The sequence below is a fragment of the Nelusetta ayraudi genome, unplaced genomic scaffold, assembly GCF_046127955.1.
Source record: "Nelusetta ayraudi isolate G7.1 ecotype Tasmania unplaced genomic scaffold, CSIRO-AGI_Nayr_v1 ptg000094l, whole genome shotgun sequence".
Classification (NCBI taxonomy): Eukaryota; Metazoa; Chordata; class Actinopteri; order Tetraodontiformes; family Monacanthidae; genus Nelusetta; species Nelusetta ayraudi.
The window spans coordinates 1,171,987-1,188,152 of NW_027466144.1; the positions used below are offsets into that span (position 1 = coordinate 1,171,987).

Consider the following 16,166-nt stretch of genomic DNA (forward strand, 5'->3'; position numbering starts at 1 on the left):
AAGACAAAGGCCAAAGAACGCATGAGGAACATACATTTTTAATGTGACATTCTCATCAAATTCAGCGCGGCGGGCCGAGCGGAATGCCAACGACGCTGTTCCTTCCTTATCCAATTACAGCGGGACGGGACGAGGCGGCGCAACAACGCCAGCGCCAGGCGTGAAGGGCAAACTGCCGTCCTGCTCCATCTCGCACTCTGACGCCCACGGCCGTGCAGGTTGACAGAAAAAATGACTTGCAACAAGTATAAACGTATTTAAAAACCAACAACAACAACAACAACAACAGGGGGGTCGTCTGAGGTCAAGCGACTAAAATACATTCCAGTTTAAAAATTCTCAGTTTGACGTCAGCATCTCTCTCTCGCTCTCTCTCTCTCTCTCTCTGCACCCCCGTGTGTGTTTGTGTGTGTGTGCTAAAGGGTGGGGGGGAGGGAGGGGGGCGATATATTATTCACATCGTTTACGAGAACATGACATCTCGCCCAGCGCCCGTCGGACTCGACTCGCTTTTCGTGTGGCGGCGAATACGCTGGCCGCCACGCCGTGACCGCCGCGTCGTCCGCCGCTTCCCAACCGAAATGTCGCAGAGCAAGACAGAGAGGGAGAGAGAGAGAGAGAGAGAGGGAGAGAGAGGGAGAGAGAGAGAGATAGAGAGAGAGAGAGACAGAGAGAGAGAGAGAGAGAGAGAGAGAGAGAGAGAGAGCGAGAGATGGTCAGATTCCCCGCTGCGCTCTGAGGCGCGAAAAATGTAAATAGTGTTTGTCCCACCGATCGCTTTCATCTGCGATGTACTTTTGCAGTTTTTTCCGCTCTGCGCACTCTGTCATTATAATGAGGGAGTGCCCGATTGGACAAGGTCTACAATGGTGGTGGGGGGGGGTTTAAATGTCACAGCGCAGGTCCTGACATTTCTCCGTTTGATATGGAATCAGAACGGGGAGCGGCGACGGCGGTTCACATCTCCAAAAACTTCCCTCGCTAACAAACTCAACCCCGTCGCAAAGCTGCCGGCCGACATTTACACCCGGCGACGCCGGCAGGTGCCCCGCCCACAGCGCCGCTAATTATTAAAACCCCCGGTTTGTAATTAGCCTCTGGAGGTTAGCGTGCTTACGGAAGGCGCGTAATGAAGGCTGGTGGGCTGTTTTAATCCTAAAGGTTACATCAAAAAATGACTTATAAAGTGGCAGACTTTCAGCTTTGCTTTAATTGGGAGCGACCACAATTAACCAACAGGGCTGCGCAACGGGAGGAGTTCAGTCCAGTTCGACGCTCCGGTCTGGAGTTGACTTGAAAACCGAGCGACACTGGAGACAGGAAAAAGTTTGAAAGAGAAGGGAATACTCAGTTTTAATTGAGCACAGAAGTACCTTGTGACAATCAAGAAGAGACACTTAAAAAAAAAGACATTTTAATGAAAGTAATTTCTAGAAAGCTTATTTTCACCCTGTGCTGATAAATGAAATTTTGAGAACTAAAGAAATTAATTCCTTTGTGCGGATGCTTGGAGCCGTCCATAATAATGCAGGAATTTCCTCCGGCTGAGAGACTGACAGGATGCTTTTGAACGCCGGAGTGGCTCATATTCTCCATCCATGTACTTTGGTCCCGGGATCTGGTCGACAATTTCAGCCCTGACAGAGGTTTTTCCCTCAGATGGCAGAATGCGGGCAGAAAGGGCAGAAAAACAAAAGAGTGCGAGAGCGGCGCGGCAAAAGCAATCTAATCCCTCCCATTTCCTGTCGCAACTTTTCTTGCTATCGGGTTCGCGGGGGTCGCCGGAGCCCATTCAAGCTGTCGTGAGGTGAAGACGGGGTCGCGCTCCAGACACGTCACCGGTTCATCGCCGAACCGCACGGAGAGAGAGACAAGCGAGCGGCCACACTCTCAATCACAGCTCGGCTCAGCTGGAGCACCTGGCGACGATGACCAATTTCTTTTTTTTTTTTTTTCACGCTTTACTGTGTTTCACGCAAATGTGAAGGGGGCTTAAAGGAGCCTCAGCCGCTGAGCAGCGCTGATGAAAATCACCAGCTCGGCTTGTTGGATCGTTGGAAAAACAACAACAACAACTGATTTGGCACCAAGTGCCTCATGATACGGCCTCGTTCTTATTGAAAGAGAGAAGAATGCGACGGTACGAGGGTTTAAATGTCAGAAAGCAGGCCGTTGCTGGGGGTCTCCATAGCAGAAGTGAGTGTCCGTACAGCCGCGAATTAGCATCCCAGTGCATGTGGCTCCGCTCTCACAGGCGCCGGATTGTTTCGCATCACGGAGGAAGACAAAAAAAAAAAAAAAACCCCAGAGAGGCTGAAAAGATAGAAATCCATTTGTGAGTGCGGGGCTGTGAGTATTTGCATGGCGATGAAGGCCGCGAGTGTTCTGCAGCACCGAGATGCGACTGGGGGACAATACGGCCTTGTGTTTGTTCTTCTGCAGGAAGTACGAGCGAGAGGGGCGGTGGTCAGCGGAGGGAGGGGATGACGCACGTCTCGCTTCTTGCCTTCTTTTTGTGTAGTGGTAACTGCGTGGCACTGCTCCAACACACCAACCAGTTACGCAGGTCGAGAGCCCGGTTTGCAAAAAAAAAAAAAACCCAAAACTTCCAGCTGGTGACGGCAGTGTTGAAGACAACAGGTAAGTGTGTGGGCCGAGCCCTCCTGGGGGTGGGGGATGGTGGGTGGGGGGTGGGGGGGGTCTTTTGTCAGCGGCTGATTGGATGCTTCTGTTATCCAGGGAGGAAGAAGAAAACGCTGAAGTACAGTTTTTTTTTTGTTTTGTTCGTCATTTTAATTGACTTGAATGCGTTCAGGGCTTCTTTGTGCCACAGCAACATCAACTTATTTACTCACTGGGGAATTTGGGCCTTTCCACCGTGTGGCCCGTCTGTTGGAAGAGCAGAGAGTTTGACAGGGAGACGCTGTTTCTTTTTTTTTTTTCTCTGTGATTCGCTTTACTCCCACAGGTGCAACAGTATGTTGTTGACAAACACAGCGGCATTATTAAAGAGGCTGTAATTGGGGATGCGGCTCTAACATCTGTAATCGGTGCATTACCTGCATTAGGCGACAGCTGGGAGTCGCAACAGGAGTTCTAGGAATGTGCCGGGCCAAGAAACACAACAGATGTTTGCTTTTTTTCCCCCCCTTTCAGAAAGAAAAATGTGTAAATGTACCACGAATTAAGAGTTACCCAAAACTTTTTGGGTCGCAATTACAACTTGTGCTATATGTTCTGATCAGTTGAGCTTATTCTAACCCCGGGAGAATCAGGGGAGAATGTCATATTTTATTTTTTGATCAGTGAGAAATTTGAGATCTTTGTGCATCGTTACTGTGACTCGGACAACATGGTGACTATTTCATCTCTGCCTTTAGAAAAACAAAAAAAAAGTGTGTGTGGGTGTGCGTGTGCATTTGTATTTGTTTGTATATATAGTAATCACGCAAGTTTTTGCTATGTTTATTTTTTTCCCCCTTAAAGCTCAATCTTTCCCGTTTTTTTCCCACATGGCTAACAGTCTTTATAGTTAACTGCCTGAGGCTTACATCTGTTCATATCGTTCCTTTTAAATGTGCACTATCAGTTAATTGTTCACAATTAAAAGGAAAAAAAATAACTAGTAATAGCGCGGGTCGTCCTGTAGCGCTGCTGAACGTCTGTTGGCGGGAAACTGCAACACGTCCCAAAGAGTTTTTTTTCCCCTCTCTCCCCTGGGCCCATAATGAAACCAAACAAATGACTTATTTGCAAGAACATGATAGCTCGACACTCCCCCGTCGTTCCGGCTGACTCTCTGGACTCGTCTGAGGCCCCCCGATTCTGGGAAAACACCGCCGCTCGTCAGCGCAATTGTTTCGCAGAGCCGAACGGTAAACAAGTCCCGTGACACGCTCCCCAACGACCAATTAAGGACATGACGTCTTGGGAGGTTAATCTTAACGAAGCACGGCTTTAACAGATGGATTTCCCCTCAGAACAGAGAGCAGCTGCGGCTAAACAGGCAGTTTTCTACCAGAGCGTTAGATATCAGGTGTTGGGCTTTTATTAGTAAATGTTTTTCATTTTATTAATACATTTTTCCCACTGAATAAGACCAGGTCAGACATGCAGCAAAACAACATACCTAAGGCCCCGCCTCCGAGCCAATGCCCAGGGGCGGGCCGCCATCTCTGAAGCATCCACAATGTCAAGCAGGAGTTACTTCTTTTCTTTTCTTTTTTTTTTTTTTTATCAGCGAGGCCTTTCGCATTCGCGTCGGCACATTAGCCACATTTCCGCGGCGTCCTGCCACCATCTCCCCCACCGCGGGCCGACGTTTTATTAGCTCCAACACGGCGCCATATAGGAAAATAATGTGACGGTCGCAGCGCATCTAGTGCTTAACATCGTGAGACTGCGGCTGGTTGTCACGCTGTCATGCGGTGGCGGTGGTGGCGTGCACGGCACACACAGGCTGGTGGCGGTGGTGGGTGTGAGGGGGTATGGGGGGGGCGGGGGGTGGGGGGGTGGTGAGAGAGCCTATTAGAGGTAATGAATGCTTGTCAAGCCCGGCTCGCTCTGCATGTTGTACATGTGGTAAAGAGACATTCTGCAGCAAAAACAGCCCCTCTCGTATTGAATCTGCACAAACCTCGTGTGTGAATATAGATCAGGCATCATTCCAGGCTAAAGGCCGCTGTCCAAATGTACGTTTAAACGCCTGCCAGGGTTGTTATCGTACGTTTGACCTCTGGCTGCAACTTTTCTTTGGCGTTGTTTCCCAAGAGTTTGGCCACTTTGCTTCCCATTATGTGAAATGGGTCAGAAGCATCAGTCAAGGTCTGTCGGAACAATTTAACTGGAGAGCCAAGCTGGCAGCTCAAGTAGTTCTTTGGAAATTATTAATAAAAATAAAAATTATGAAGGCAGGTTTGTTGTCTAGTTGTGGCTCGAGGCGTTTGCGTGGAGGAGGAGGAGGAGCTTGACAGCGCCATGAAAGACCAACACCTCACGATTCACTGGCCACTAATTGGAATGTCACTCGGCGATGCTCGGAGATATGGATGCCGCTGCCCCCGTCGTGAAGACGTAATGAAGGCAGAAACACGTATTTACATGCACCTCAAACCCCCGCCCTCCTCCTAGCCCCCCTCTACCACAACCCCCCCTTCTGAAATGTAATCTTAGGAATGAAAAACCTGCACCGGCAATTAATGTCACCATCTCAAAACAAAACAATACAAGACCTCATGAGCCAGTTGTGGTTTTTCCCCTGAAACGAAACTGGTTTCTAAGTCGTGAGACATTTTTTTAAGCAATGATCTACTGATATGACTGTAAGCCATTACAGCCGGTGTTACTTCCTTGTCAACAACGTGTTCCTCCGAGAGGCGGGGGGTGCGTTTTACTTAGACATGTAATTTGCGTTACATCACAAAAACCAAAGCGCCTTGACAGAAATAGGGGGAAAAGAAACGGACGTTTCGAGTTGGAGCCAAGCTTTTCTTTGAGTCAAAAGAGAGAAATTCTTCAGAATCATCACGTGAAGAGAGGAAACCGAGATGGATCCTTATTATTTTGCAACACCATTGTGATTCTGACCTTCATCTCGCCCCGTCGCCACAATGAGCAGCGTCAGTTCAGCTCGGTGTTTGTCAGTGTCTCTCTCTTGTCTCTCTCCACGTCTGGAGAGACGCTGATCTCATTAGAAGTCTTCATTAGTCAGTGGCAGAGTGCACTGTCATGCTGAAGGAATGACGGCCCGCCTCTCCTGCCCTGCCACTGCACAATGCAGCCCTCTGTCTCAATTCAAAGCAGGCGCCTGTTTTCAGTCACCCATGCACAAGTGCAGGATGCTGCAGGAATTCCCAGATGTGAGACCCCCACTATGGGCCCTGAGGCAAAACAGTCTTGTTAAATTCAAAATATAGGCTTCCTTTGCTGGACCATGCACTTTCTCCCCCCAGACAAGACGAGAAAACGAAACGATCTGGATGCAAAACTCACAAATGCAGATTTGTTTCAAGGCTGGATTCAAGGCTTTAGATGTTCACTGGTTTTTGACTCAGAATGCTCAATTTTGTTTTATTTGAACTTTATATTTCAGTGACATCAGCTCGGATGGAATACAGCACTGTACGCATCATGGATTACTGTGCTGGTGAGTGAAGAACCGGAAGCTCTCCCATCCAGCTATCATGGGAAAAGCAGGAAAACAGCAAGTGTGGCTTTTGGAAGTGGGGAGGAAGAGTGTCGTGGCCGTGTCAGCGGCGCTGGTGCTGCTCTTGGCTCTGGTTCCTGGCAGGGTCGGGAGTGAAATCAAACACACTCGGGGTTTGGAAGGCCAACAGCTGGCCCGGGGGTCTTCTCAGCCGCACCAGCGCCTGAAGAGAGGCTGGGTCTGGAAGCCCCTGTTTATCCTGGAGGAGGATCCAGTCCCCAAAATTATTGGCCAGGTAGCGGCGGCTGCCTCAGCTTTGAACGTCCTCCATGTCTTTGACGCCCACGCTGCCCTTTTAAAAACTGCACGTTTTCCGCCTCATTTTACGTGTTTGTCTGGCACACAGCTCAAGTCGGACTCTGACCGGGGCGACCGCTCCATCAAGTACGTGCTGTCTGGGGAAGGCGCCGGCGACCTGTTTGAGATTGACGAGAGGAACGGCGACATCCGCATGCTGAAGGGGCTGGACCGCGAGGAGAAGGCCTTCTACGTCCTGCAGGCGCAGGCTGTGAACAGGCACTCCAACCAGCCCGAGGAGCCGCAGTCTGAGTTCATCATCACAGTGCAAGACATCAACGACAACGGACCTCAGTTCCACAACGAGCCGTACATGGCCAGCATCCCTGAGATGTGTCCGACCGGTAAGGCGGTAGTGGTGTAATTTCTCTTTGTAAACTCAACAACCACTGAACTAACACCAGGCGGGAATTTTTGCACGCTTTATTCTCGATTCAACTCCAGATTTATCGGTGTGACCGGCAGCGCCTCACTCCCCTTCCACCCGACAACCGAAAGCTCAATTACGTCATGGGGATATGTGACTAACGCGCTGGGGATGATCACTTCGGCGCTGCACCGCAAAGTTCAGATTGTGTGACATTTACGTCTCGCTGGAATGGATTATAATCTGAATGATAAGATATGTGGTTGCGAGACACACCGTGCTGCAGAGTTAGCTAAGGCCTTTTGACAGCGGCTGATTATATTTTTTTTGTGACAAAGGCCAAGCAGTTTCATCTTATCAGACTATTATTATATATTGAAGATGTATTATTATATTAAAGGAAAAAACAAACAAAACTTTATAAAAATATACATGAAAGTGTCATCTTTTCCCCGAATCAGGAAGTCAGAGATATTGGATTTCAAATAACAGCCTTTAAGGTTCTTAAAGGATGTTATTTATTCCGCCACCACTTTATACCACAAACATTACCATTTCAATTTATATGTAATCTGCCTTTTTGCGCCACGATATCGGGGCCCTAGTAAATCATAATGCTTTTGACTTTGAGAAAGGGGAGAAAAAAGAAAGCTGGGGAGGGGAAGGCAGAAGTGAAGAGAGTGAAATGAGGAAAGGCGGCGTGCTCCATGGAGGAATGAGAGACGGAGAGAACGACAAGGTAGAAAGTGGGAGGAGGAGGAGGAGGAGGATTTTTTCCTCAGTAAGTGTGGAAGAGAAAGAGACGGAATTGAATCTGAGTGTGCAAAGGAGGTGGACGGTGGGTGAGGTGTTGCGGTGGGCTAAAGAGGCTGTCACACACAGACTGGCAGAGTCTAGAGAGGCCACTGCTGCACCCCGCAGTATTTTCATCACCCCTCCTCCTCGTCTGCAGCCAGACAGACCCTGCGGGACTGTGGCGTAATCACTTTATTTCCCCGCTGCCAGAGCTAACTTTGCCTTTGTGATCCATTACCCAACCCCCTGCAGGGACCACCGTGGCCCAGGTGACAGCCACAGATGCTGACGACCCCATGCACGGAAACCACGCCAAGCTCATCTACTCCATCCTGCAGGGGGAGCCCTACTTCTCCATCGAGCCAAAGACTGGTATTGCCGACTGTAGCCAGACTGCAGACGACAGGAGTGAGGTTGTAGGCTCAGCTACGCTCTGTCCATACTAGGCTCTCCGATCAGGTCTTTGAGTGTGCATATAAAACTTTTGAATGCACGTCAGACTGACAGTAAAACTGCAACTTGCATAAACCAGCCTTCAACCCAGGCCAGCTGGGGCAGGTTGGAGCACTCTGAGTGCAAGATGAGTGGTGAGAGAAAATTAATATATTCATTTAAAAAAAAAAAAAATGAAAGATATAATTATTTCCAATTTTCTCCTTCCAGAGAAGCAACAGTTTTGTCCTCAGACTTTGTCGCTGAGCTCAATGTCGTTTTTTCAAAATTGAAATAGTTTTTTCTTTTCTTTTTGAGCCAGGCAAGTCCTGTTTTCACTTGACATCTACGAATACATTTAAGTGTTAGTTTAAAGGTTACTTTCCTGCTTCAGGAAATGCCAGCGGGTCTGCATGGCCAATATTTACTGGGTGTCAGAGAAACTTCCCACGCATGATGCTGACCTGATCTTTGAGGAGTTTGGGCAGAGAAGTGATGACCCACAATTGAATAAATCCATGCATATATACATTTATAACAAAATTAATGTAACATGTTAGAGGGCAACACAAGTTTGTGCTTCTATTTTTGTGGGAATTGATTTTTGCTGAATGAATGAAAAACAACTTCTCCACTTTTCCAACTTGCCATTAAAAGTCCATTATTGGGGAAAAAAAAAAAAAAAAAAAAAAAGGATTTTGCAAGCAAGGCAGAGCTAATCATAATTGTGATTTATTTATACAAAGATGGAAAAGCCAAAAAGCCAGAATTTGAGACTATTTGCTTTTTCGCTCTAATGTCCAGCAAAAGAAATTTAACATCATGTACAAATGTATAATTTAGGAAAGTCTTCAGTGTTGATCGATGTGCTGCTCTGCTCTTCTGACTTGCATCCACCTTCCTCTTAAATCTAATGTTAGAGAATCAGGAGAGGGAGTGCACATAGGCTTTACATGGACACAAATAGCAGCTCAGACAATCAGGTGCAGAGGCTGCAGCTATGGCTACCAGATGACTCAGAGGCCAAAGTTCTGACGCTCAAGGCAGAAATATGACAATTCTTTACTTTTTTGCCATCGCTGCAGCTCCTCCTTGTGACATTTCTTAGACTGTAAGCAAACACACCATCACCCGTCGCGGGTCTTTGTCTCTGTCCCACCGCCCCTCCCTCATCGTCCCGCAGGCATCATCGTCACGTCGTGGCCCGACATGGACCGCGAGGCCCGGGACCAGTACCTGGTGGTGGTGCAGGCGGAGGATATGCTGGGCCTCGGCGGCGGCAACTCTGCGTCCACCACCGTGACCGTCAGCCTGACGGACGTGAATGACAACGGGCCCACGTTCCAGCGCCGTGAGTCACCTGTGCACTTATGAGTCACTGTAATCTAATTGCCACACACACACACACGCACACACACACACACACACACACACACACACACACACACACACACACACACACACACACACACACAGTCACCTGGGGAGTGAGCGCGAGACAAAAGGCCAGAGACGCTCGTTTAATCGCAACTTCCTCCCGCCCAGGTTGAGGTGGGCAGTGTGAGCCGCCGCCGCATTGTTGACGGCAGCTCGGATAAAGAGGAAAAAGGGAAGTGGAGGGGGGAGGCGGGCAGGGGTGAGGAGGAGGGAGCGGGAAGAGGGCGACGGCGAAGGAGATAAGCGTGTTCAGTTCATCTACGTTTGCCCGCGTACATTTGTCACCCGCCGGATGAATTTAATCATTCACACGTGAAAGGACATTTGTCATGACCTTTAGAGGCAAACCTCGTCTTAGAGCCGATAAACCCCGCCCCCATCCCAAACCCCCACTCTGCCAAATGAAGGCCCAGGGAAGAAAGCAATCCTATAAAAATGAAAAAAGGCCAGGCCGATACTTTAACTATTAATGTCGCGTTCAGATTCATCGCAGGTGCCGCCGGTATCTCCTGGATTTATGTTCAGTCAAAAGGCTTTATAAATATTGTATGGCCAGTCTTCACTCAGAAGCCCCCCCACCCAAAACCTCAGCTCTGTTTTGGTACATTTTAGAAGTCATTATCGAGCGGGACCTTCTTCCGGTCACTGGTGAGGGGCCGATTGTCACGGCGGCCATGGCAACCGTCGGCCTCAAAGCGGTGTTTGCTAATTTTAGTCGGACCTCCGCTGGGATGACGTGGAGTCGCAGCGATTGTTGCAACCTGCCCAGTTGACCCTCCGAGCCGCTGCTCAGCAGCTCAGGTCGAATGATGTCAGCCCTCTTCAGTGAAGTGCAACGTCATCAAGTGGGAGGATTTCACCTTCTGAGCTGGTGCGTTTAACCTTCTGAGTCACGTCGGCGCTCTGATTCGTCCCCACAGACATGTACACCTTCGTGGTCCCCGAGGACACCGCCGTGGGCGCCACTGTGGGCCGGATCATGGCGCTCGACGGCGACGTCGGCGCCAACGCCCGGATGAACTACAGCCTGGGTGAGGATGTGAGGGAGAGCTCCACGTTCACCGTGCAGACAGACCCGGAGACTCAGGAGGGAGTCATCCTGCTGGCCAAGGTATCTGCGGTTTTTCACACGTTGTGCTAAAACTCAACTCAACTGTTCTTTTCTTGATTTTCTCTCTGCTGAGGGCCAAGAAAAAGAAAGAACCCACTAAATATCCCTTGCTTCCTTAGGTGTCATTCATCTCTGTGAGCTTTAATACTACGACGCTGCTGTTTTGAAAACTTAAGGTACATTAAAGGGGCGGGAGCCGTCACAGTGCGTGACGGGAGACAATAACACATCTGTTTATGCAGACGATAAACAGATGCTTGATTTTGTTTTGTTTTGTAATCTCTGTATTAAAAGTCGAGAGAAAGTTGAGCGGTTGCTCAATTCTCTTCGCAGTTCCAACTCAGAAGAAACACAAAACCACTTTCAGCGCAGCACTTTCCTTATGGCTGGAGACATTTTAAAGAGGCTTGTGTTATATTTTGTACATATGAAGCCATAATTGCTGCTGCCTCTCACGCTGTGCCCTCGTTCTCGGTGTCAGAAAAATAACTGAAAACGCCATAATAGGCCTCACAGCGGGCGACTGACCCAGCGTCACTGCGGCGCAGGGTTGAAAAGACTGTTTGAATGTTCCCAGAACTTTGCGAGAGGCAACATAACCGCTGCTCTGTTACAGCCTTTAGACTTCGAGACAAAGAGGCGCTACGTCCTGGCAGCCGAGGCGGTCAACGAGCGGCCCGACGAGCGCTTCCTGCCCCTGGGGGAGTTCGCAGACCGGACCACGCTCAAGGTCGTGGTGGAGGACGTGGACGAGCCGCCCGTCTTCTTCTCGCCCGTCTACCGCTGGAAGCTCCCGGAGAACGTGGTGGCGGGGACGGTGGTGGGCAGCGTCGGCGCCCGGGACGTCGACGCCGCCAACAAGGCCGTCAGGTAAGTGGTGGTAAGAGCCGGGAGGGGGTGAGGGAGGGAGGCGGGACCACGATAATGACAAGGTGGAAGGCTGGCGGGGATGGACGGAGGGCGGCGGCGGCTGCTGCTCTCGTCTCCACGGCTCAAAAATCATTCCATTTCAAATAATGTCACCGCATCCATTTTTACCCTTGATCTCTGGATACCCTGTACATGCTCATATTTATCTCATATTACTTTAGTAGGAAATGAGCCCTGCTGAATAAATCATGATGCCCCCCCCCACCCACCCTTCTTATACCTCACAGGCTTTTCTATCTATCGCCGCGGTATTATCACAAAGCAACCTGGCTGGGACGCGGGAATGTAATAAAGCGCAGCGCAAGGTGGCATATGGAATTGAGATTTGCGCTCATTTGCAAGAGGGACACGTTGCAGAGGAGACGTTGCTGAGCTCGCGGTCCATCTGAGCGGAGCTTGAGAGAAGCGGCCGACGCCGTGTCACCAAAGCAAGGCCGATTAATCAATACAGGGTTGATTTTTTTTCCAAGGTTCGACAAACCCGCTATTGGCGTTTGTTCCTTGATGTGATCTTAAGTTCTTTCGAGAGAAGTGGATCAGGCACCCGGTTCGAGAAAATACCGCTCGGCCAGCGAACCTGCTCTTTAAAGTTTTGTTTTCACAGCGGGTGAGATGCAGCTGTCACCTGCTGTAGGGGGGGGGGGGGCAACACTGGGGTTGTGTATCGTGAGTGTGATGTATTATTCACCAGCTGCAGACACCATTATTCAATCCCGACAAAAAAAAAAGTCAACAAAGTTTTAGTGTCTCTCTCCCAGTATTTTTTTTATAACAATATTTGCTTCTTGACAGCAAAACAAGGAACCAATGTTAAATGTTTCGTCGTTGCTGTCTTCGTGTTTTTGTTCCGTCCTCAGATATTCAATCGACAGGAGGAGCAACGGCGCCAGGACTTTCAGAATCGACCCTCACAACGGAACCATCATGGTGGCCAAGGCCTTGGACAGGGAGACGGCAGAATGGCACAATCTGACCGTGGAGGCCACAGAAATGTGTAAGGGGTCGAGTTGTTTACCGCGAGGACCTGCGGCCTCCTTACTCACTCACAGCCCATGAAATGTGTTCAGATCGCACTCCCTGATAAACTCTGCACGACTGCACTGTCCTGATCCCCGCTGGTTAATTCCAGGAGTCAATTCCTTTATGTTTCAAAACATTAGAAAAGAACAATTTTGATCACAAACATTAATGGGTTTTGAGACTAAACTTGTTCAAAGCCAACACACAAACAGCCAGCAGGCTCGGGACAACGTCTCACTCTCTCTCTCTCTCTCTCTCTCTCTCTGTCTGCCGCTGCAGCACACAACCATTTATCCTCCTCCGCGGCGGCGTTCATCAAAGTGCTGGACATAAACGACAACGTGCCGCGGCTCGCCAGAGATTACCGGCCGTATATCTGCGAGGGAACACAGGCGGGGGAGGTGTGTACGATATGACGCTCTGATGCTTTTGATTCACCGGCGACCGGTTTGAACTTGCTCGGCCAGGCGATTTGTGTAAGTTCTTCAAAGAAAAGCATCTGCGTCTCATTGCTGAGGCCACTTCATGTCCGATTGCGATGCGGCAGAATGTGGCTTTTGCAAAGCAAATGAATAAAAACAATAAAAAACGAACCACAAAAACAAAGTATCGATGAATCTGTGCAAAGCCTGCCTGGCAATTTATGTCCATGTTTTTGATTGTATATTTTATACATTTTGTCGATGTTCCTTTTCTTCCTTTTATCTCTCAGATAATTCAGCTGCTCAGCGCTTTTGATCCAGACGAGCCGGTTGAAGGACACCATTTTTATTTCTCGATGGTGCCCGAGAAGAGCATAAATCCAAACTTCACAATCAGAGATAATCAAGGTTGGAACACTCACGTCACGTACAGGAAACACTGGACGGCCTATCGGGCTGTATAAAGATGACGTATTTGTGACTTGAAGTCAACCCATGATATGAAACAGTGCTAATGTCTAATGCACATTTGACTTTTCAGCAAGAAGCCTCCCTCACAAACCATTCGCTCGCATTACCTACTGGACTCTTTTTTTGAGCTCAAAGGCAACTATGAACATGTCGTATTCCATTAAGTGACTCTTCATAATTGCGTGGCATTAAAAGTATATGGAGTTTTCTTTTTCCTTTTGTTCCCATGTGTCGAGCCACCTTCTTGAATTAAATCCTCCAGCAGCTTCTAGTCTTTGTGGCACACAGACTTGAAAGTCAGTGAATTAAAAGTGCAGCAGCAGGGAGTCCAGCTCTTTTTCCAAGTTTCTAATGAAAATGGTCACACAAAATAAAATGAAAAGAAAAGGGAAAGATGATTTCGATCCAGTGCAACAGAGCGACTTTGCATCTGCTGAGTAAGTTTGAAGGGGATGTATTTGGAAGTGTATGGTTGGCTGCAACAGGGGCATGAATAACTAAAATATTGATAAATCAAGAAGGAACACTTTCCCTGTATGCCACAAGGTATATTTGACTTCCAAAAGGAGGGAAAAAAGGCTTTTGTCGGAGTGCCATGGTTGAGTTTCATGACCGAAGCCAAAACTAAAAGATTATTTTTTTCGTTCTTTTTTTTCCGAAACTTACTTCTGTGCACAACAAAAATGTGATCTGACAAGGTTTTCCTGGCCTTGTAGTGAGCTGAGATTGCATTTTGAATCACATTACGTGTGACAGCTCACTTGTTATTTGGCTTCGAACCCCCCACCCACTTCCACAGCGCCCGCCGCGGAGGCGGTTTCGGTGATTCTTTCTTTCTTTCCCTTCTCTCGACTCCTTCGCTCTGTAGACAATACGGCCGGCATCATCGCACGCAGGAGCACCTTCACCCGCAGGGATCGCAGCCAGTACCTGCTGCCGGTGGTGGTGATGGACAGCGGCGCTCCGCCCCTCTCCAGCACCAGCACTCTGACCATCAGCGTGTGCAGCTGCCATCCTGCCGGCCACTGTCCCAGCGGGGGGGTGGAGGCGTTGTCCCTGTCCATGGGCATCAGCCTGCAGACCCTGGTGGGTCTGCTGGTCTGCCTGGTCCTGCTCTCAGGTGAGTTCGTCACAACAACTAAGAAAAAATAAAAATAAACAGATGATTTATGTAAGACTTCAGAGATTTTGGTTATTCTGTAAATATGAGAGTCAAGAAGAAGAGATCCTTTAAATACAAATGTTGACCATATACTGACAAGTTGTCGTATATACTGCGCCGTATCTTATTTAAAGATCTCATCATTTTACTCATTCAACACACTACAGAGAAGAAATAAATCACACACAAGCCTGATGTAAAAACTCTCTTCCAGCAGCTCTGCTGAACTAGCTTCAACTGGACAGCGTGTTGTTTTTTTCTCGGCAAGTATCGACCGTGTGTGAAATAACATTTTGTTTATTTTATTAACACATTGCTCCTCCCCACCACCAAAAAAAAATAAATATCAAGAAAAAACCCACCGCGATGCCTTTAACACACCCAATAAACAACCAAAGAAACACCTAATGCTTTGAAAAGCGGTGATTTGACCCTAATGAGCCCATTTATTCTCTCCCTCGACTCATCAGTAAAACCTGAGCAGGTTTGTACAGTGAGGGGGGTTTTATTATGACCTCAGCAGCTTTGTGCCCTCCCTTTGCCCACCGCATGAAATATTAATGACAATTCCTGCAGTGCAAACACTTTGTTGGATGATCATCACGTCCACCCACAAAAAAAACAAAAAAAACAAAACCAAACCTGCACAGCAGACAAAGCATTCAGCGTTAGAGCATTACCCGATAGCTCAGAGACGGCTTCTGATGCAGATCAACTGAGCACAGAACCCTGCCTGTTTTGTTTGCCTGGAATCTTCAATAAAATACTAAAGTTCTCAGCAAATCACAAATCTTGTTCATTTTTGTGCAGAGCGTGCACACCCAAACGTAGGTGCATACATATACGTGTATAAATGCTTCACAGGCCCAGCGCCGTCTCCCAGCAGCTCACACCCTGGTGTTAAGCCGTAATGATCCCCCGCCGTGTTGTGTCTGCAGCGCTGTCTATTCTGATGCTGCTGGTGAGACGACACAAGCAGAAACAGCAGGAGGGAGCCAGGCTGGAGGCGAAGGAGCTGGAGCTCCCCGAGACCGTGTCGCAGAAGGTGCTGTATTACCAAAAAGCAGAGGGAGGAGAAGGAAAAGGAGGAGGAGGAGCAGCGGACCTTCAGAGCTTCAGGCAGCCGGCCGTCCCGCTGCGACCTCACCCGAGGAGGAGGAAGGAGCGGAGGCTGCGGCGGGAGGAGGTCCGGGCCAGCATACGCATGTCTCTCCGGGAGTCCCATCTCATCGGGCCGGGCGACGAGGTCTTCAGGCAGTTCATCCTGGACCGGCTGGACGAGGCCGACCACGACCCCTATGTGCCGCCGTTTGACTGCCTGAGGAGCTACGCCTACGAGGGGCGGGGCTCCCCAGCGGGCTCCCTGAGTTCGCTGGAATCGGACAGCGGAGAGCCTCAGCAGGCTGCAAGGAGCCCCAGAGCACACCTGGTCCGACTCACTCCCTGGTTCTGGGCAGCAGACCACGACGACACTTTCTGAGAGCCACCTGCCCGGTGAATACATATACATATATATA

General features: G+C 49.0%; 1 protein-coding gene across 1 annotated transcript; it reads left to right on the forward strand.

Annotated features, from left to right (window-relative positions):
- The first annotated feature begins 2,509 nt into the window (after positions 1 to 2,509).
- On the forward strand, positions 2,510 to 16,166 carry cdh19 (cadherin 19, type 2). The gene is made up of 12 exons (XM_076047636.1): positions 2,510 to 2,640; positions 6,092 to 6,440; positions 6,552 to 6,846; positions 7,917 to 8,036; positions 9,280 to 9,447; positions 10,454 to 10,644; positions 11,261 to 11,514; positions 12,432 to 12,568; positions 12,874 to 12,995; positions 13,307 to 13,424; positions 14,356 to 14,607; positions 15,588 to 16,166. The coding sequence occupies exons 2-12, from the start codon at positions 6,183 to 6,185 to the stop codon at positions 16,127 to 16,129; spliced, it is 2,457 nt and encodes an 818-aa protein (XP_075903751.1). The 5' UTR covers positions 2,510 to 2,640; positions 6,092 to 6,182; the 3' UTR covers positions 16,130 to 16,166.

What these genes read in the sequence shown, in the direction of transcription:
- cdh19 (XM_076047636.1), top strand. Translation starts at nt 6,183, where the DNA reads ATGGGAAAAGCAGGAAAACAGCAAGTGTGGCTTTTGGAAGTGGGGAGG. An exon ending in AGGGAACACAGGCGGGGGAG is followed by an intron (nt 12,996 to 13,306) that starts GTGTGTACGATA and finishes TTTATCTCTCAG; the next exon opens with ATAATTCAGCTGCTCAGCGC. An exon ending in CTGCCTGGTCCTGCTCTCAG is followed by an intron (nt 14,608 to 15,587) that starts GTGAGTTCGTCA and finishes TTGTGTCTGCAG; the next exon opens with CGCTGTCTATTCTGATGCTG.